Source organism: Sminthopsis crassicaudata, chromosome 6, assembly GCF_048593235.1.
Source record: "Sminthopsis crassicaudata isolate SCR6 chromosome 6, ASM4859323v1, whole genome shotgun sequence".
Lineage (NCBI taxonomy): Eukaryota > Metazoa > Chordata > Mammalia > Dasyuromorphia > Dasyuridae > Sminthopsis > Sminthopsis crassicaudata.
The window spans coordinates 18,138,847-18,161,605 of record NC_133622.1 but is presented as its reverse complement, the minus strand read 5'-3'; the positions used below and the strand labels follow the sequence as shown (position 1 = coordinate 18,161,605).

Below are 22,759 nucleotides of genomic sequence, written 5' to 3'. Positions count from 1 at the left end.
GGTAGGTGAAAGCATAAGGAAGCTGAAGACATGAGTAATCACATAGTTCTGGTACTATAATTAGAGTTGGAAAAGCCTCCTTTTTAGTAGAGGAGCATTTCTACTAAAGCCACATATAACTTTTCCTGGGAAAGACCAGTCCTCCTCCTGTCAGAGTAGCATTCTCCAGTAAGCAGCAGAAAGGCTGCCCATTTGCTTCATTCCACAATTAGACTTATTAAATCAATATTTTAGTAGAGGCATAGGAGAAAGAGACAATTTCAGGTTTAGAAAAATCTGGGCTCAAATCTGGACTCAAATCCAGCCTCAGATATGTATTTGACTTTGTGATCTTGTGCAAGTCATTTAACATTTCCATTTCCCAGGTAACTCTTTAAGGAAATGAATAGGAGAACTGCTCCGACGTATTATTTAGGGGAGTTTGTTCACCAGAAGTTCCTAACTGATGATAGCACAGGTGCAGACCAAAAAGAAATAAAAACAAATTAACATAGCATTATATAATGAAATGAATACTGGATGAGAAGTAGGAAGAACTGAATTTTAGTCTGGACTCTGTAATTAATTGTGATTTTTCAATAAGTCACTAAACCTTAAGTATAATTATAACTACACATCCCTAAAGTATGAAAAATGAACACGACTAAAGTAACAAAACTCTAATTTGCAATCATTTCTAATATATTTAGAATGATCTGGGGTCCTTCTCCACAGCAGTTTTTTCCCTATCCTACATAATCTTATGACCTAAAGACATTGATCTTTAATATACATTTAATACTAATATCTAGTCATTGTTACTAATAATTTGTTGTGTACAAAACGCAGTATAAAAATGATAAAGATAACTGGAAAAAGAAGTGGGCTATTCATAATTTTTTAAAAAATGAATAATCAAAAATATAACCTGACTACCACCCCAGGGACCTCAAAATAATATAAGACCAAGAAGAAATACTCCATCATGCTGGATAGCTCTCTTTTGAATCAAACTAGTTAAGAAGGATATGTATTATGAAAACTGTGTGTATGTGTGTGTGTGATATTTTTTAATCATTTTTATAATGGCAAAGAACTATAAACTAAGAGTGCACATCAATGGAAAATGGATAAACCAATTATAGTGTATGAATGAAATGGAATGCTATCATAAAATATTATAAAGGGGACAATTATAGGTAAACTTGGGAAAGTTTGAATACAGAGTGAAGTGACCAGAATCAAGAGAACAATTTAAAAATAATAATATTGTAAAGAAAAAAGTCTTAGGAACTTAGATCAATGAAATGACTAAATATGATTCCAGAATGCTAACAAGTCATATTATCTTTCCTGATAGAAAGGTGCTGGATTCAACATGCAAAATGAGGTAAATATTTTTGGACATGACCAATATGGGATTTTGTTTGACCATGCATATTTGCTATAAGACATTTTTTAAAAGAGGAAGATGTTATAAGACATCTTATAAGACATTTAAGAGTAAGAAATAGAGTTTATGGGGGTGTAATTACATTCTCCCATAACATACACACACACACACACACACACACACACACACACACACACACACACACACACACACACCAGAAATAGAAAAAATTAAAGACAAGCAGAAGAGCTTTGAAAGATGGGGGTTAAATTTATTGTGTTTTTGGAATTCCGTGTACAATCCTCTGAGGCTGTACAACGTTTATTGAAATGCTGATTTTATTTGATAATATTTGTTAAAGTTCAGGTTAGAATTATTTTAAAGGTACGGATGTATGGCACTCTGTACTGGTGGAGGGTGCACTAGAACATATGAAGTCTATCTCATGATCTACTAGTGCATGGAGCTACTGCTTTCATCTTATCATTTCCATGTGCTTTACACTCATGTCTGTATGGATGATAACTTTATGAGCTTATAAAATTCTAAGACAAACTCTTTCACTGTAATTTTCTTTGAATAACATGGCATAAATCAACTATAGGATTGATTACTTTAGCAGGACTTTTATTTCAAAGCATTTGTACCTAAATGACCTCATTTAGTAGAAACACAGTACAATTTAAAGGCAAGGGGCAGGATGTGCACATGTAGATAAATAGCCAAGGCAGAACCAACAGTAACTGGACGGAGGCTCCCACCACACTTCTTCCTCCAGGCCTGGATGACCAATGACTGAATGGTACATGTCATTATTTCCTGAGACTGTTTGGTTTTCTGAGCTTCCACTAGCCTCTGTATTCAGACAGTTATTTCATTATAACTAATAATTTACTTGATATTTTGTTATGTGGATCAGCTGTTCTCTGTCATTTGGCTGCTTTGTGTGTGAAATTCTAACCCAGGTTAAAAATATTTCACAAGATAGTATCCAATAAAAACCTAATAAAACTAAACCCCATAAGATATCAGAAGATTTCTATCCCTACAGACTCAAACAAATGTGTAGCTCAAGTAATTCAAGTAAGTTGAGCCAGTTAAATTGAGTTTTCAACATTCTTGAATTTTTTTCTATTGTGTATACAGCCCATTTTACTGCAGAAGTACACAAAAAATTTATCATATCAATCATTGCCAATTTGGACAATCTGGATTCTCAAAAGATCAGAATTTGAATGAAGAAAAGAAATATTTATTATTCCCTAATAATATTATTCTAATGATCACTTTAACTCATTTTCTTTCAACTGTGTAAGTACTTAATTGTCTACTAAGTGATAATTTTGTAGCTGTGTCAGTCTGCTTCCTTACTTTTTTGAAAGATTTTTTTTTTTTTTAATTTAAGGCAAGATAGAAAAAAATTAGTCTTCAGTACTATGTATAGATAGTTTAGACTAGTCTAGCATAAAAGGCTCCTAACAATTGTAATTACAATGGTAGTAACAGACTTGTGGAAAATTAGAGGTAGAATGCATGGGGTCCTAAAACTTCACTTTAAAGACAAGGAAACGGACTCACAGAAATCTTATTTCCTATTATTTCCATTAGCAGTAGCCCACTTTGTAATGAGATTGTGCTTTACCATTTCCAAGATACATTCTCGTGTAATCCCCATAATGAGGTGAAAATTTCCTGATGATTAAGAAAACTGAGTCTCAATGAGGTTGAGTGACTGGGACAAGCTCACAGGTAAAAAGTAGCCCAAGTGCCACAGACTCTCAATCCAGAGCTAGCTCAGAGAAAGGTTCCTCTACAGGTTCTATTTCCAAGTGCTTAAGCCCACCAAGGTTTTACATAATCAGTCATAACTCATACCACTGTTTGTCAGCAGTGAAGTAAATGGCCTCTTCCTCCTCCTCCGTGCGATAAAGAGCGGGGCAACTGGAAACTGAAAGAATATCAGGATCAGGGGAAGGCAAAGAAGGCTGCATGTGCTGAGGATGCCGAGGATGAGGGGGGTGGGCAGGAAGCTGAGTGTGTGGACACTGTGGAGATGATGGCACAATGCTCCGGCGGGAACGGCAGAGACTGCTGCTCCTGGCTAATGATACAGCAGGTTTTGCTATGGACCCTAAAAAAGGAAATCAAATATTTAAAGAACACTTCCTCACACAAGATGCAAACTGCAATCCCGACCACAAGCTGCCTTTATTCATATTCACACACAGGAGAGAACTGTGAGGTATGACTGTTTGACCATCTTTACCACATTTGCTTTCTGCCTTTGGCCCCAAATCACTTGCTCCTAAGAAAATTAAATCATTTTTGTTTGTTTGTTTTTAAGAAATAAATAGTTATTTTGATGGCAATTGGCTTAAAAACCAAGAGAAATAAAATGAATATGGGTATATAGTAACAACTGAGCAATACCATCACCAATTGTCTATTCTTTATCTATCAATGTTCATGTTAAAGATGACTAGCATTGTTAAATGTCACAGTATTGGTGAATAATTTAAAGGATACTTTTATCAACTACAAAGACATTAACAGTTCTGGACTTTCTTTAATCATACAGTCATATTTTGGAGTTGATTTTAAACAGAAATCTTTTCAGACACTATAGTCAAATATAGATACTAAAACCACATAACTTGAAAACATTATAAATTAGGGAACTCTTTTGTCCTACGTTACTAAAGTTTTTGTTGTTGTTGTTCTTGTTTTGTTTTGTTTTGTTTTGATATTGTGCTTTCACCGATTTAGGGAACTCCGATGAGGAGATCCTATTGACCAATGGAGATGGGCCTCTGCTCAGTAACTAATTTATTGTATTAGAAAGGACACTAAAAGCTTAAGGAACTTGCCCAGAGTCACATAATATGTGTCAAAAACAGGGCAGGAAGCTGGGACTTCTTAAATTTGAGGTCAGCTCTCTATCCACAGCATCACTATAAAGTTACATACCCTTTAAGGTCTTCTCAGTTTAGAGCTGAACAAACTGAAGCCCAAAGTTGTACCTTGCCCATGACCATACAAATATTTAAACTCGGGGTTTCTATTTGGTCCATTTAAATTTCCAGAGACTTTGCTACTTCAGGAAGATTTTATATTTCCTTTGCCAAGCTCTTAAATCCCTTTCAAATTCTTTCTTCCATAGCTCTCATTTCTTTTCCAATCTGATGCTCAGGTACTCTTATTTCATTTGTACAAACATCTTTAAGCTCATTAAGAAAAACCAAGAGCCTTGCTTCATCTTTTGCTGGAATTCTGGATGGACTGGTGCCCAAGCGGTGCTTTTCTCCACAGCTTTGCTTGTAGTTGTTTTGGGTTTATTTTCTTTTTCTTAGTTTGTCACCATAACTTTTTCACAATGGGCCTTTTTTGTTGTTCACTTTTCCAGCCTCCTCCATACAGGGCTGGTCTTGCTGCTGCTTTCTTGTGGGTATTCACTGATGGGTTATTCCAGGATCTCGTGGAGAGCTTGGGCTCCGGTCTGCAATCACTTTTTAATGCTCCCAGGGTGATCTGAGTCTGGCCTGCTGCTCTAAGTGCTGCATGTTTTGTTCTAAGCAACAGGAAATGTAGATCCCAAGTTGGTCTGGGTTTCCTGTGCTGGTTGTTCTTCCATGGGGGTGGGGAGCGGGGTGGAGAGGCCCCTGATGCTAGAAGGAAGACATTGCTCCTGTGGGTTGATCTACACTCGGGCTGCTTCCACCTAAACTTCCTCTCCTTTCTCAGCAAGCTAGCCCACTTTGGGGGCCTCCCTGCCCAAGCTTCCCTCCTCTGTCTTCCCCATGTGACTAAGCTGCCCCCCAGTGGTGCCTTGGAGCAGGTCTGCAATCTCCTCCAGGCCGGAGCCCAGCAGAGTCTACCGAGCAATCCCCAGCCCGGGACTGACTGGTCTGTGCAAATGGCCCCTGATCTTTTTCTGGATTTCCCCATAAAGTCTCAGTCTGGTGTGTTTTCTCCATCTGTTGGGAGCAGTTTTTCCTGGGGAGCATTCAGCTGTATGACTTCTGTCCATACCATTTTGATTCCAATGATACATAATCTAAGTTGTTATTGTTGCTTTTGTTTATAATTGAAATAAAAGTTTTAAGAAGAGCCATATGTAAAAATAACTATAAAAAAGCAATTTTAAAATATTCTACTTTTTTAGTAACATAAAGTGGTTAGATCTTAATTTCATTATATCTCAAGCCCATTTTTTTTTAAAGGTGTCTATATCTTTCCATTCTTCATGTCTAATTTTCTAGTAGCAAACAAGGTAAAATTTAAATTCACCATAAAAAAAATTTATCAAGACCTTTTTTCTAGGAACATATATATTCTGGATATCAAAGATCATTCAGTATAGTAAAAATTGAGATTTATATGTTTTTAATATCCCTAGCACTCAGCAGAGTGACTTCCTTTTAAAAAGTAAGCACTTAAAAAATGCATGCTCTCTTTAAATTTTGCAAGACATTACATACTTTATTTCATCTCAGCTTCACAAACACCCTATATAGTAAAGAAAAGAGCTGTCACATATAGCTTTACCTACAGACTGTTCCAGCAATTCACTATTTCTTATTAGAGATCCAGAATCATTAGTAAGGTTATGTTTCAGTCAACTAGTATTAAGTACCACATGGCAGAAACAAGATGTGCATCATACTTCTTGGTTCCCTATTTATTCTTAGCAAAAGGATAATACATCTTTTCTTTCTTTTCTAAAAAAAATATTTTCCCAATTACATGTAAAAACAATTTTTAACATTTGTTTTTTGAATTTCAAGTTTCAAATTCTTTGCGTAGATTATACATATGCCATTCATGCAAAACATTTCCATATTAGTATGTGAAAGAAAACAGATCCCTTTCCCCTTTCCCCGCCCAAAATCAAGAAAAATAAAAAGAGCTTTAAAAAGTATACTTAGAACTACATTCAGACTCCATCAGTTCTTTCAGGAAAGTAAATTTTGAACATGGTATCATTAAACAGCATCAAAGGAAAAGTGAGCTCATTTAAGGATGAATATACACACACATACATATAAGCATACACACATAAAATATATATGTGTATGTTATGTAGGTATGCGTCTCCTTAGGCATAAGGAGAATAGAAACAACATTTTGGAAATAAATTTCATTGTTACATATACAATATATTGTTTTTAAATCCCAAGCTTGTTTTTATTTCTACTTCCTCCCTGTATTTTCTCACTATAAATATTCTGATTTGATAGCTAAAATTTTTAAAGTTATGTACAGTAATGTCTGATATTCTTGGGTGTCATAAAGATAATAAAAAGAAACATAAAAAGAAACTTTGTAAACCTGAACATGGCATAAAAATGTAATTTATAGTCATCATTACTATAAATTCATTAGAAATCTGTTTTAAGGCTAAAGCATAAAGAATGAAATAGCAAACATTGATCTTGGAACCAGAAAACCTGACACCATGTCCCCATTCTGTCATGTGACTTTTCTAAGTCTCCATTTCCTCACGTATAATATGGACAAGACAGGTTGTCTACATCAACAGTTAAGAGAGCCAGCCTCCGTGTTAGGAACACTTGGACTCAGATTAACTTCTGGTACATACTGATTTTGTGAAGCTGGACAAATCGTTCAAGCCTCTCAATGTTTATTTAAATTCAATAATATGATGGTTTCACAAATTATACTTTTGAATTCTGAATATTTAAATGATAATGTGAAAAAAGCCTCAGAGAAAGTAAATTAATAGATTGTTAGTCAATGATAAAAAAAAAACTACATTAGAAATCTGGTCTTAAAAAAAATTCTGCCATTAATTTTAACTATTTTAATTATAATCATCTATTACATTATCTATTTTAAGTATACAACCTACCTGAAAACTGTGAGACAATGGGAGGTGTATCTTCATCTAAGTCATCAACTCCGCCAGCAATTGGGTAGGGTGGAATAGAGACTCTGGGCATCACTACCCAACTATGATCAGAATAAAGAGAGGAAGTCAGGCTTGGTAGTCCTGAATTATGGGCTATCTGAAAACCACAGATCTTCTCAATCTGCTGCCAGCGAAAAAGTCGTTCTCGTAAACAAGTTGTCAACTCAGAGAGAGCTTTCCTGGGAAAAGTGAAAACAATAGTTCTCATCATATCAGTGAATTTGATGTAAAATAACAAATGTGACTTATTATAAAGAGTTCACAATAAAATAATTAACATATGTATTTATTGAGACTGGGAAAGGAAAAAAATTAAACTTTACAAGGACACATAATTTGTACAATTTGACATGCCAAATTCTGATGTAAATGTCTTTGTAAATTAATCGATTTTTTAAAAATCATGTTAAAAGAGATTACTGATTCCAATTTTCTTACTTTGCTTCCAGAATTTTATGGTCCACCTCATCCAGAGATGAGCTGTGTGCAACATGCAGAGTTCCAAAGACTGTGTTCCTCTTTTTCTTAATCTTCTCTGCCTAAGAACATTACAAAAGAAAGAATGAATCTAAGCATTAACCTTAAAACACATTTATACACATTACTGAAGTTTTATTTTGCTAAAAATAAATTTAATAATCATGGGAATTACTACAATATTAGTAACTCAGAAAACATTTTTATAACAAATAGAACAATGAAGAGGCATGCTTTTTCAAAAAACATTATTATTAATCAATGAAACTCAAAATCCTGTTCTAAAGACTTTTCCCCTAATCTCTATTGCTGAAACAAACAAACAAGCAGCAACAACAACAAAACCTGAGTCATTTCCACTGAGGCCATCAAAAAAAAAGTATTAATGAGACCCTACTTCAATGGAGGGAGTTAGTAAGCACTTGGTTTACTAGAAACCAAGTTAACATTTCGTCTTATTTCAAACAATTAAATAAGGCGTCAGATAAGAACTTTCAGTTACTACTAACCTGAATCAGATATGAAGCAGCAACCTAAAGGAGAAAAGCTCCGTATAAAACATTTATAATAATGATGAAAATTTTAAATTGTCGTTAATTTTCTCCTGGTAAAATACATAGTCTTCTAAATTTAGCATACATTTTATAACCTACTACTAAATATTACTTAGCTCACTCTAATACCTTAGAAAGTTAGAATAATGCCATTCTTAACGTCATTAAGAAACAAAATCAACATGTTTTTAAAACGAGAGACAAAATAAAATACCTCATCTTTAGCGATTGCTAATTGCATTTCAGCATTTTGTCTTTTGATATTGTAGTACTGTACTTCCACTTCATGTGTTAACTGAAGCCATTTTTGCAATGCATCTGGAACAGACCAACTACTTCTTAGTTCAAATTCCTTCTCAGCTTTTTTCAGAGCCATCCGAACCTTAAAAATGAGGAATATATAAAGGATTAAGACGTCACTGAGCTGTATATTAAAAAAAAAAAACTCATTCTTTTAATGATTGTTTTAATGAACTACTCTAGACAATTTTTTTTAAACATCCCTAGCAGACACACCTACTCACAACACTTAGAACAAAACAGAGTTTCAGATGGGATGCTTGCTTTTTTAGATTAAAAGGAAAAAACCTAAGGCAGGACCTTAAATCTATGTCCTATCTCTATAAATCTGACATATAGGAAAAACTCAATTAATTCTTGCTAAATTTATCACTGAAGGCAGATGTGGATACTGGGCAATAGTGGTATAGATATAGACAACGGTGGTAAGAATCTGGAGAGCAGAATTATCGTGTAACATGGATATCAGGTAAAGAGTAGTAAATCAATGGTCTGGAATACTAGTACTAGGGAATCACAGTATCAGGGATCGTCTCCCAATGAGAGAAATATAAAAAGATAGGATTGATGTTAATAAATTCAAAATATTAAAAATTTGAGTAAGCAGCCAAAATCCCATTTCAGGCTACACTAACAGAAGTATGCCCAGGTAGACAATAACTGTAACATTCACTACCCTAAGACAACATCTGAAATAGTGTGCTGAATTTATGGTGCTTCATTTTAGAAAGGACACTGACAAACTGGAGTCAGTCTCAAAAAGAACAACTGAGGATCAACTGGAAGAACTACAGTTGTTTAGAATAAATTAGAAACAATAAGAGTTGGGGGAAGGACAGAAATGGCCAGTTTAAAATATTTGAAAAATAATAAGACAGAGATGGAATTAATCTCATTCTGCTTGATTTCATGGAGAGAAAACTAAGATTCACAGTGAGAAGTTACAGACAGGCAGATTTCAAATAAAAAACATTTCCTTACCTGAGCTATCACCACTTCTCAGGCACTTTTGTCTTTTGAGAAATCTAACCCCCTACTCAAAATCTAGGTAATTGTTATGTACAGACCTGCCAGACACTTTTCTTCCTTTCACACTGAGTTCAACATTCCCAATTCCTGATGATTTCAACAACTTGTTGATACTCCCTCTAAAACCCTAACCTCCTAGGTGCTCAATTTACTCATTTTTTCTGACCCTTTACTCCATTCCACTTCAGCCATATTATAAGGATGAATTATATTTTAAGTCCCTTCCCCCTTTATCATATTGCTGAGGCTGCTTTGCCAAGTCCCAGACTTGCACCACTCCCATCCGCATTCCCATGCGTGCAAGCATCCATCTACCATGAGTCCACTACAAATTTTTGTTACCTAACTTCACCTGAGCCCTAATGAATCCTTTTAAGCCTCTGTGCAGAATTCATGGCTTGCACAGAAGAAATAATTGATAAACAGAACAACTTAAAATGGCAAATCTCACCAAAGAAACAAAAGAGATAACTGACTGGAAATGAAAATATAGAAAAATAAAGAATAATTTGGAAAAGATTTAAAATAGCTATTACGCTTTTTTTTTTAAGTCTAATCTCTATATAAGCAAAACACCTTGATATTAAAGACAGGATGTAGAAAGACAACTTCAGGATTAGCGGGCTCCCAGAAAAAAAAAAAAAAACATCAGAAATCTAAATTCCATAATGCAAATAATAATAGAAGAAAACTGACTAGAACTACAAAATGCAGATAAAGTACCAGGTAAGTGGGTCTAGACATCACTTCTAGAAAAAAACAAACAAACTAATCCTAAAATGTTCATTCCAAGAATCATAGTGGTTTAGTTAACATTTCCAATGACAAACAACAAATGCTGTTAGGGAACAGATCAATCTTCAGATATAAAGAAAAGGAAATTTAATTACACCAACACTATTCAACACCTGCCATAATGTTATATAGAGAATAAAAGAATTCAGGATGTAATCTATAGTGATATGTCTTATAAACTGAGCCTAACCATTAATGGAAAAAAGATGGATATTTAATTTTTAAAAAGAGTTTGAAGCATTCTTAAAAAGAAAACAAAACTTCAATTGCTTGCTTTCAAATCACCTAGATAATAGAAATACAAGAAGGGAAAGCAAACATAACACCTAAGGACAACAAAAACAAATAACAATGAAGAGATCAATGAGAGATTTCTTTCCAAAAACATACAAGGATACTGGGAGCAAAAGCAAAGCAGAAACAGAAGAAGTAATGGTGGAGAAATAGTCCAGAAACAGAACAGACTTGATAACAAAACACCTACTGGTGAATCAATGTTTTAGAAAGACTAAATTAAAGAAAGGGGAGTGTGAAAAGGGGAACAGGGCAGAAAGAACAAAAGGGAGTAAGTGATGTACCCTAACCAAGTCAAAGGTCCATGAAGAAATAATAATTCCTCTACTCTGTCAACAAGAAGAAAACCTACAGGAGAATGAGCAAGGAAGAAATACTAAAAGAGAGGAACAGACGGGCAAAACTTTATTACAGTGGGGAGAGGAGGTGCTATTTAAACAAGGTTCCCAAGAGGAATAGATAGTTTATAAAGGGAAATGAGGAACTTAACAGTAAATATAAATAGGAATTTGGTTCTTAAAAAGCACCAAATTCATCCTGACTTGTAAGGAGAATCATAGCTGGGGAGGGAGGGATCAAGAAGGAATACACACAAATGACACCCAGAAAAGGAGAACACAGAACAAGGGAGGAGATCTAATGGCAAATGACCATGGGGAGAGCAAAGATTAATAATGAACTGCACAATGAAGGACAGAGAAAAATTCCTAAACAGGGGAAATAACCTCTCTATCTCCTACAGGAATTGGTATTTCTAAGAATGAATAATAACAGGAAAAGGGCCATGGAACAAAATCTATAAAGCAATAATTAATTTTTTTAGAAAAAGAAAAGTAAAATAGACACTTTAAAAGGTTTAACTCCATGAAGAAAACAGAGGCTAAAGAACTAACAGATATAATGGCCAAGAATTAAAGAAGCCTACAATAAATAGAACAAGAAAATAAATAATAAAAAATGAAAGGGAAATCACTTTTTAGGAAAAAAAGGCACAGCAAACAAAATTCTAAAACATTAACAAAAAAAAAAAGTTAAGGTAAGAAAAGAATAGGTATTTTATTTCACTACTGAAATGAAAGGAAAAAATGGGGAAGAATTAAGTAATTAAATAGAAATGATGTGATCTATGATGTGGTGTTTGGCACCAAAAGTTGGGGTTCGGTCACATGAAGAATTTGCAATGGCCATTTTCTTTGGCAAAAAGATAGATTTATTTAGGGAAGAGGTTACAGACAAAATGAAGGAACATAACAGAAACCAGGAAGGGTAAATATGAAATAGCCTTGGGACAGCATATGCAAGACAAGTTCTTCAGTAGAACTCACAGTTACCCAGTGGAAAGGGAGCCCCCATGAGGTTGGGGCATGCCCTTAGCTGACAAGCTAAATCCTGAAAGAGACCCAGCCCCCCAAAAGATATAGTTAGCTGTAGGGCGAGAAGGGGGGGGTGGGAAGCATAGGGGAGTTAGGGGAGTTACCGCGTGCTACCACCAGGAGGCATGTGTCATGGCGGGCTGAGCCAAAAAGGCAGCAGCCATGGGATGGCTGAGCCAAAAAGGCAGCAGCCATGGGATGATCTCCCCAGAGGGTGGGATCATGGAGCTCAACAGATCCCTATCAGAGCCTTCTCCCCTGCTTGCTTCAGGGCTCAATTCTTTGGTTTCTCTCTGTCTAAAACCCCATGGAGAACCTCATCATTCTTATGAATGTCAACCATTATTTTGGTAGTTTGAAAGACAGGATTGGGCTGAGATGTGTAAGATGGGTGATTCCAAAGAAAAAATTCTATAGGGAAAGATAAAAAGGAGTGATTATCTCCTACAAATGAGACAGATTTATAGGGAAGAACTGATGCAGAAACTTGTATGGGGAAAGGCAGGTAGAGCTGGAACTATAATTTCTTGGGAATGGGCTAAAGAGGAAGAGTGTGTGTGTGTGTGTGTGTGTGTGTGTGTGTGTGTGTGTGTGTGTGTGTGTCTATGTACATACACACACAAGTCCACACTTAGTTGTAGCATTCTGGAGGAGGGGGAGAAATTTAAAAAATGAACAGCAGAGAAAAAAAGGAAACCTACAAGGAAGCAAAAAAACCTTAACAGGTTTGAAAATGACAGAATGAGTAGTATTTATTATATAGATTTTCTTGAAATTGAAATGTACTATTTTATATCAAATCTGTTATGCTCTTTTTTTCTTGTTATGTATTTAAAATGAATAGAAAATTTTACAAAAGAAAGAAGAGAATCTAATAAATTGAAAAAAGAATAACAGATTGATTAAGGAAAAACCTCACTTGTAAGCAATCTTGCTTTTAAGAAACACATACACTCACACAAATGACAGGTTAGAAAAAAAAATACTATGAATAAATTAATCCAAGCTAAATCAATCCAAATAGTAAGTTGCAAACACATAATCAAATTTGCAATGCCAATCATTTACAACACAAAAAGGGAAAAAGGAGGTAACTAAATTATGCTGAAAGGAACCACAGATAACAAATTAATATTTTAATAAACATACTGCTACAAAGTGCCTTATCGTCTAAATCCATTTTTTTTTTAAAAGACAGTAATACAACAGTAGCTGGATATTTCAATGATCTCTCCATTCTGGACAAATCTAACAAAAAAGATATATAAAAAAGCAAATGTAGCATTAAACAAATTTCAAGAAAAACTATAGCTAAAAAACTAATTATATCTTCTAAAGAACCTTTATTTTTCTCAGAAATTAAAAAACACAAGGAATTGAGAGATATATGGGTAAACACACTTGAGGCAGAGTGATGGAAGCAGAACTTTGAAAACACACATATAATGCAAGTAGAAAAAAATAACAAAAGAAACTGAATGTTGTTTAATTACAATGACCAAACTAGGCCCTAAAGAAAAAATGAAAAATTATGTATCTCTCCTCCCTTTTTGAAGAGGTGGAAGACTATAGACATGGTTAATGGAATGGTTGTTTGGCTAACTTACTGTTTTTCTCTTTCATTGGGGGTGATCAATAATAAAAAACAAAAGATCAAAAATATTAAAAAATTTAATTTGTTGAATGAATATTAAAGCTTAAATAACAGATGTTGACAGTTCAAAAGAAAAAAAGAGTAAAGATATACATATATATATATATATATATATATATATATGTTTTTTAAAGATAATCCAAAGTTTAACATATAAAAAAACAAAAACAATAAATCATTACCTGCCTGGTAGAAAATGTACTTTCGAGAAATTCTTTTAAAATATAGAATCTATATAAATAACTAAAGGAGATCTCATTAAGGTGAACAAACTTTTCATTTGTAAAAGAAAAGTTTCAACCTATGATTCTCTTATTACTCATGGTTCTTGGCTTGAAAGGTGGGTGAAAGCCTTAAAAATAAATAATAAAACAACCTAGATCATTTGCTAATAATTGAAGTTGTAGAAGGCCTTATTGTGCAACACCTAAACACCTACGTTCAAATGCAATTTCTTTAAGAAAATGAATATGTTGAGATGGACAATCTTTATATGTCATGCATTTTTTACAAAGCCAAGCAGTGAGAAGTTGTGATTTTACTGTATATAAATAAATTCTCTATAATTAAACATATAGAGAATAAGAATTGTTAGTGATGCTAAAAATTAAGGGCTGATTAATTTTTTTTTAAAGCAAAAGATCAAGAACTGGTATACAGGAGAGATCTGTATCTTTGAAGAAAATTTCCATATGGACTATTTTAAAATGACTATCTCCTAGAAATCAAAATAAAGAAGTAAATGAACGAATGAACAAATGAACAAATACAGAAACAAATAAATAAATAGGTTGGAGATAAATGAATGGAGATTACAATTCTATTTACCATGACCTATGAGCAAAGAATCAGCAACACGGTATTTCACTGGAAGAGATTTAAAATGGAGGAGCATGTGGGTATTTTGATAATATTACTGACCAAACATTACTCTGAAAAATAATTCACCTCATTATTTATTTTGTGCTACATTTGTCACTGATAAATGTGTGATCAGCATTTATTCTATCAATACAAAATTATTTATAAATAAAGCAAAATGTAATAGAACACAAAAATATGTATAATATATACAGATGTAAGAAAAGGGAACTTAAATACCTGTTCCAATTCCTGCTCTGCATACTGGCGTCTACTCAATTCGCATTCAGCTCCCTCCCGCAATTCTCTTAGTCGACAAGCCTCCTCCTTTGCATAATTGATTTCATCCATCATTTTGCGCTCTAAATTTTGCTTTTCCACAGCAACATTTCTATTTTCTTCTTGTGCCTTTTCAAGCCTTAGAACAGAATAAGAAAAACAAAAAAAAAAAAAAACAAAAAAAACACAGCAAATGACCACAGCAGTCTAGTGTTTGATAAACTCAAAGATTCAAGTTTTGGGAGTAAAAAATCAAGAACTGAGAAAAATTGTTAGGAAAACTAGGAAGCAGTTTGGAAGAAACTAGGTGTAGAGCAACATCTTACAATGTATACCAAGATAAGATCAAAATAGATAAATGATTTAGATATAAATGATGAAAGTATTAGCTAAGCACAGAAAAATGTAGCTGTCGGACATAAGTAAGTTTATATCTCAGATAGTTTATATCTTAGAACCAGGAGAATACTGTCCACAGTTATAGTAATATTGTATGAAGATTAACTGTGAAAAATTTAGCTACTATGATCAAGATAATGATCCAAGATAGTTTCAAAGGACGCATGATGAAAAACACTATCTACTTTCATTTTTTAAAAATTTTCTTTTTCTTGCTTTATTTTTGTTTGTGTTTTATTTTGTAACATAGTTAATGGAATAGTTATATGACTCAACATGTAAAGCTGATATCAAATTGTTTGCCTTCTTAAGGAAGGAGCAAGGGTGAAAGGGAAAGAGAGAATATGGAACTCAATTCTTTTAATTGTTTAAAAAATCATGTGCAATGGGAAATATTTAATGAAATTAATGAAAAATATATTTAAAGTACATAAATCACAAATTGATGCTAAATTTTTATAAAAATCACTTTATTTCCCTATGTAAGTTATCAATATCACAACTTTAAGCAGCTTATAAGACATATAACTTTTTTCTCTTCCATACCTCTCTTGTAAGTCCATGAGACTTTGTTCAGCAGTTTGTAGACTCTCTAGGTCTTTCATCATTTTGGCAACATGTTCTTTGGATGTCTTATTCTGAGTATAAGCAAACCAGCAACCTCCAACCCCAATTACTATGGAAACTGTGAGCACAAAATCCTTCATCCAGTTGTGAGGAGGACCTGCATGAATAATAAAATATGTACATGGGACATAAAAATTAAAATTAGTTTATCTGGTAGAACAGCAGCTTACAGAAGAAATTACTTTGAAAAAGCAAGCAGTACCAACATTCTAATAATAGTTTAAACTTAAATCCCTTTTTAAAACTATTTGAATACAAAAGAAATTTCATCCTTCACTACTGGTTCACCTCTAGCACATATTAATATTATATCAATAATACTATATTGTATAGGGGAGGGAAAACTGCATTAGTAACTTGTTTTACCTACCTAGGTTTTATATTTATACCCAAATAAAGTCAATTACAAACTTATTCCACCCACCACTCTAACAGTAATTTTTAGATGCACTACAACACCAAAAAGGCAACAAAGAAGTATGAAAACATAATTTGAGTAATATGTGACAAATCATGTTCTAATTTTCAAGTTTTGTTATAGCATATTTTCTTGTATTATGTTTATTTATGAGAGAAACCCCAAATATAACTTAATTTATAATAACCATCCAAAAAAATTCTTCCTTAAAATATATAAACTTTGAGGCAACTAGTGGTGTAGTGCATAGAGTACATACAATACTTGGTTGTGTGACCCTGGGAAAGTCACTTAATCCCAATTGCTTCAGCAAAACAAACAAATAAATAAATATGTAATGGGGTGTGTATGTGTGTGTGTGTGTGTGTGTGTGTGTGTGTGTGTGTGTGTGTGTGTGTGTGTGTAATAAACTTTAAGGAATTTCCAAAAGCTTTCTGGAGTTAAAAAAATAAAATAAAATGCAATAAATAACATAGACTAATTTTTAGAAAAGGCCATTTATATAAATACTAAAAAATGATTGACAAAGCCCTTTTCAAAAATTGTCTGTATTGATCCTTAGCCTAATGACATAAAAAAAAAGCCTCTGCCAGAAGAATATGATACTTTAATATTATTCCAAATGATAGAGAGGTTAATGATGTATCCTTAAACTAAATGAGATCAATCAATTATAGACTGGTAACCAGAGTTCAACTGTACTACAAATGTAAGTCAGAGTTTGATCAATCATTTCCTTAAAGGACCAATCTGAAAAATGTCAGGTTCCACTTCTGGCACAATGAAACTGCAGAATACTTTGCCATCCAAAGTCCCTACAGTATGAATTCTTCTTAGTCAATCACCAATTCCTCCTATATATTTCCTAATATTTATTGTAATTTCTTCACTCAGTTAATTGCTAGCCCTTTAGATTATTCTTTCCCTACTTGAGTTAGAATGAATACTAACGTGTTAGAGGTCCAAATAAAACAACATCCAATGCCTTTAGCTGAAGTTTTTGTCGATGACTCCGATCAATTATTTTCAACTGAGAAATCACAAATACTGGTTCAGGTCCTGCTATCCTGTTCAGAAAAAAAAAAAGCTGAAATGAGAACTCATTTATACCCTTACACACACACACACACACACACACACACACACACACACACTCTCTCTCTCTCTCTCACATGTATATATCAATGGAATGTAATTATGATTATATTTGTATATTAAAGCTTGCATATAACCTATTTGCAAAATTGAAGTAAAAATTATACTGTCTTAACTTGTAATCAACAATTTAGCTAAATTAATTTTTTTCATCTGTATAACTAAAACAGTAATATAATTAGCATAAATATTTCCTATCATTATTATTCAGATACTTTATAATTTTAAAAATATTTTAAAATGACTTATAGTCATATATTATTACTATCATACAAATAAAGTGAAAAACAGTACAGTTATAAACTTGGATCCATGAACTCAAGGGTGTCTGGAAAAAGTTTAAGGGAACCATGTACTTGGATGAGGGGGAAGGGAAAGTACTTCTTTGCTTTCACTACTTTCTACTTGATGGTTGGCATTTCTTTCAATTGTCTAAAATATTATTCAGAGAAGGCTTCTATAGGCTAAAACAGACTGCCAAAGGATGCTACAGTACCAAAAAAAATTAAATAAAATCTTGGGTAATAGGAAAAATGATGAATGATTCATAAGATATAGTTCTAAATCCTGGCTCTCCTGTTCCCAAGTTATGTCGATTTGAAAAAAACCATCTAAGCTTGGAGCCTCGATTTGCTCATGTTTAAAAAATGGATAGCTAACACTTATTCTATATCATAGGCCTTTAGAGAAAAACAAAGAAAAATGTGTATCAAAAATATTTTTAATAGTTCGTTATTATATTATCACTAAAACAATTATCATCATCATTACCACACAAGATAAGAAATTGAAAGCAAGAATGTGCTCTTAAATAGGCTATGACATATGCTATTTTACATAGGGAAAAGAATATTGGAAGGAAATGGGAAAAGGGAGATTCCCATTTGCCTTTGAATTTTGTGGGATATATGCCTAGTAAAAATATTGTTGGATTACCTATTTTGTTCTTATTATATAGAAATGATAATTTTTTGATATCTTTTAATTCTACTTTCATGAAACTAATAATTGTCTAGTGAGTATATTTTCTGTTTCTCTGTAGTTTCTTAAGTGTTGTCATGTCTTCCTCACCAATATTTATACTTTGATTTTCTCCCACCTTGCTTCTAAACCTAGGGATTCCAGAACATGTCACATCAGTAGGAAGAGAGGTGATGCTGGCTTTCAGGAATCAAAGAACATCTATTAAGCATCTCCTCCAGGGCAAGAATAGCAATACTCTCAGCAAGATAATAAACTCACAGAAGAATATGCACAAAATATACACTAAGCAGATTCAAATGAACCGGGGGGAGTGGCAAGAAGTTAGCAGGGGAAACCAGGATAGATCTAAGGCAAATGTAGTGCTTGAGCTCGGTCCTTGTGGGAAGGGGCTACATTCCAAGCCCTGAGGATATGCAACGGCAAAGAGATAAGAGATGGAAATGTCCAGTATGAGAAATGGAAAAAAGAATAATAGAGAACATGGAAGAAAATAATATGTAATAAAGCTTAAAAGATAGGGAAGAGCTTTAAATGTCAGAGTTAAGAGGGAGCTGCTAGAATTTAGTGGATATAGAGGTGCCATGGTCATATCTGTCTTGTAAGAAAGATCATCCTTTGGTAATTTACTTGCAGAATGGACTGGAGGAAAAGAGACTAGGGTGATGAAGATCAATTAGAAGGCTATTAGAACAGCCATCCTTCTATTCAGAGCATAAACACTATTGGCTCTAAGTCAATAATCTTAGGTTAGATTGCTGTAGTGGTTCTGCTGATATTTCATTTATAATATTTTTTTGCAAAATATAATTAATGAAAATGTTATACAGTTCTCTTCTTCTACTTTGGATTAGGTATCAGATAATAGAGGGATGAAGGCTAAATCAGGGCCATAGCCGTGGGAATGAAGAGAAAAGATATAAAAGACAATATGGAGGATGAAAAGTCAAGATTTGGCAAGCAACAACATGGAAGGGGAGTAGAATGAAAGCAAAGAAGTAAGGATAATACGGGAATGGAAAAGCTGGGAAATCAGTCATGACACTATCTAAAGAAATAGTGAAGTGTAGAAAGGAAGTAGATTTAAAGGAAAAGATAATGGAGTTTTATCTTGGGCATATTCTTTCTGAGATATCTCTGGAACATCAAGACTGAAAAGTTCCCTTCCTCTCCCCCTGGATTGGTATAAAAACCATTTTTCTATAACAATGGGTTATAACTCTCATTCTATAACTTACCACTTGTATAACCTGGGATAAATGCTTTCTCCTCCCTAAGACTTGGTTTCTTCAACTGAAAACTGAGATGACTGGACTAGAGAAACCCAAAGCTCTCTTTGTTCACTAATCCTATTATCCTATAATCTTAAAATGGTTTGTTTCTTTATGGTCAAGAATAATTCTAGTAGTCTAAATATCAATTGCTTTTCTGTTGGAATTCATCTGTATAACATTTTAGAACAAGTTTTGGGAGTAGTTTATTTATGTCATGATGGATTTTCTTTTCTAAGTCTGTGTTGTTTAATATGTCATTTCTTGTTTTGGTAATATATGGATATTTGATAGATATGTAGATATTCTTACATTTCATTTAAGAAATCTGTTTTGTTGGTATGACTGCTTTGAATTTACTACAATTTTATGAAGTCTTTTATGCTGTTTCCATAGAAGTGAAGACCAAAAGTGAGTCGAATTAGGTAAATTCACAATTATTGAGGGGCTGAGTCTAAAGAATAATTCACTGAAGATCTTGGAAGTATTCTAATGAAACACTCCAAGGACCCAATGCTTGGGCTTTTGCAGCATGACATTTTCTCAATAACTTAGACAAAAGTATAAATGGCATACTTATCAAATTTCCAAATACTGCAAAGTCAGGTGGGGCAGATTAAGATGCATAAAATATCCTAACGAGCATCCTAACAAAGTCCTAATAAAGTTAAAACATTGGGCTAAGACAAAGAAGGTTAAAATTAGTAAAGATAAAGGTAAAGACTTATACTGCTTTTAATTTCCCTCATAGGTATATGATGTAGAAGGTCTAGCTAGACCTTTTTTTTTTGCTAGCTAGTGAGTAGCTCTCTCAAAGATATGGCAATTTTAGGAGACTCAGCTCAATGAACATCAATGGTATCATGGCAGCCCGCAAGTGCAACATGAGGCTGCATTGAGAAGTATGGACTCAATGAGTAGGGGCAGAAAAGTCTCAGCATAGTCTACCTTGGCCATACAGACAATAGAGGATTCTAGTCAGTTTGAAGGACATTTGAGAGACGGTGGTTTCAAATTTTAACTCTCTGAACCAGTAACAAGTATTCTAATTTCATGCAGCTTTTAGAACTGAGTAGGACACAGACACCTACATAGTGAAGAGCCTTGTTTCCTTCAAATGATCCTTCTATGGCTGATCTACAGTGACAGAAGGAATTAATTTCCCTGCTGCTGACACTCTCCATCTTATGAATGTCCCTTCTGTGCACCCAACTACAGTTGCATCAGCCCCAATCATTCAGCACAAAACAACTCAAAATTCAACAGTAATATGCCTACTCTCCTCCCAGTAGCTGTGGCTCAAAAGTTGGCCATCTGGCACAAGGTAAAAAAGAAAAGGGAATGTTTCTTCCATCAAACTCTGAGGACAGGAAGTGTATTCCTCTTTAAGTAGTGTGTCTGTCATACACAGAGATGTTCTTAATGTGTATGCATGTAAACTGGGAGCCATCTATCATTTCATCAGTGAAATATCTACATTTACCTACAATCTCTATAGGTAGAAATGTGTAATATCTTTTTAAAATACATCTCTGGAGGATTTGTTTTCATTTCAATATTAGTATTCAGTTTCCACAATGAAAAAGGTATTTCCAGAATACCCTTCTTTACTAAAGGAAGAAAAAAAAAATGCCTTTTAAAAACAAAAAAATAAAAAATAAAGAAGGAATCACCTGGGAAGGGTTGTTCCTTTGACGTTGTTTTCCCTAAAATTCTTCTCATACTGAGGAAGTTCAACCACTTCTATCAGCCACTGAAGGGTGTCTTCAAGTGTCCAATTGTGAACTAGGAAAAAAAATAATAAAGGACTCCTTTCAAATACATTTTCTTTACAAAAAAAAAAAAATTAAATTCCCATAAAGGAAAATAAAATCATTCATTAGGCTGGGAAGTACATTCAGTTCAATCAAGGAAATGCCTAAAGCATAATTGGGACCCAGAGGAGAGGAAGTACATAACAACCAGAAAACATAATCCCTGCCTCAGGAGGCTTACAATCTATAATGGACAAGAAAGAAAACAAAACCTTTCTAGTGGTTAAATGAAAACATAGTTCTAGGAATAGGTATTTGTATTCATTTTAGGAGGAGTGGAATAATCTAATACCTCTCAAGTTACTGAAGAATTTCAGGAGAGTGACAGAATGAGAGAGAGAGGGAAAGATGATGTTCCATGCACAAAGGAACCACCAATAATGGCTTAGAGTTGAATCTAGGAAAAACAAATGTGGGAGAGAATTAACATATGTACAGTAAATGAAACTGTCCAAACAGAGAAAAGCTAAATAATGCAGCATGTAATCAAAGATTACTGTAAGACTTTTGATATTTTTGTGAAAGATGCTGTAGAGGGTTTTGAAAAAGGGAGTGATGAAATGGAAACAGTTTTTAAAAACTGCTTTGCTGTGGCATCAAGAATGAGGAAAAAAATCTTCAGGTAAGAAAGTTCAAAGAACGGTGACACAATTAATATTTGAGTGAAGTATCAATGAATTCAATGGGACTGATTTAAAAAGACGAAAGAAAGCACCATCACATACAAATAATTGGATAAAAATGGCAAGTTTAAATAACCTCTACATCATGTGACTGTAAGGTCTACTAGAAAAAATAGTAAATATAAAATATTAAAGATGGCTGGAAATTATCTGGACTAGTCCTCTCACGTTACAGGTGAGAAAGCTAATAGCAAAAAAACTGAAGTGATCTGGCTAAAGTAGTCTGCTAATATCAGTATTACACATGTATGATTTTTAGGTTCTGATTTGCAGAATATGAAAAATGCAGCTAAAGAAGAAAAAAGAGTGTTGAGAATCAACTCTGTATGAATAAACTTCACATGAGTAAAATAGTAATCCACTAGCAAAATGAATTTCTGGCCACTTACTTTTCTCATATACTCTTTAAAGACACAATATAAAGAAACTGAAAATATAAATAGACTGATATTTTTACAAATATATACCTGTGACTTTCAGTATGTCACAACCTC

The 22,759-nt window shown here is 33.7% G+C and overlaps 1 protein-coding gene across 2 annotated transcripts in view; it reads right to left on the bottom strand.

The window, feature by feature from the left end:
- Positions 1 to 22,759, bottom strand: part of STIM2 (stromal interaction molecule 2) — a 126,252-nt gene that overhangs the window by 3,014 nt on the left and 100,479 nt on the right. Inside the window, exons 4-11 of one of the 2 annotated variants that reach the window (XM_074276013.1) lie at positions 21,442 to 21,553; positions 17,313 to 17,428; positions 15,863 to 16,040; positions 14,879 to 15,056; positions 8,547 to 8,714; positions 7,740 to 7,840; positions 7,242 to 7,480; positions 3,248 to 3,320 (exon numbers count right to left, since the gene is read on the bottom strand). In XM_074276013.1, coding sequence (XP_074132114.1) covers positions 3,248 to 3,320; positions 7,242 to 7,480; positions 7,740 to 7,840; positions 8,547 to 8,714; positions 14,879 to 15,056; positions 15,863 to 16,040; positions 17,313 to 17,428; positions 21,442 to 21,553 — 1,165 coding nt within the window. Of the gene's footprint in view, positions 1 to 3,247; positions 3,504 to 7,241; positions 7,481 to 7,739; positions 7,841 to 8,546; positions 8,715 to 14,878; positions 15,057 to 15,862; positions 16,041 to 17,312; positions 17,429 to 21,441; positions 21,554 to 22,759 lie in introns of both variants that reach the window. The other variant, XM_074276012.1, reaches the window with a different exon arrangement.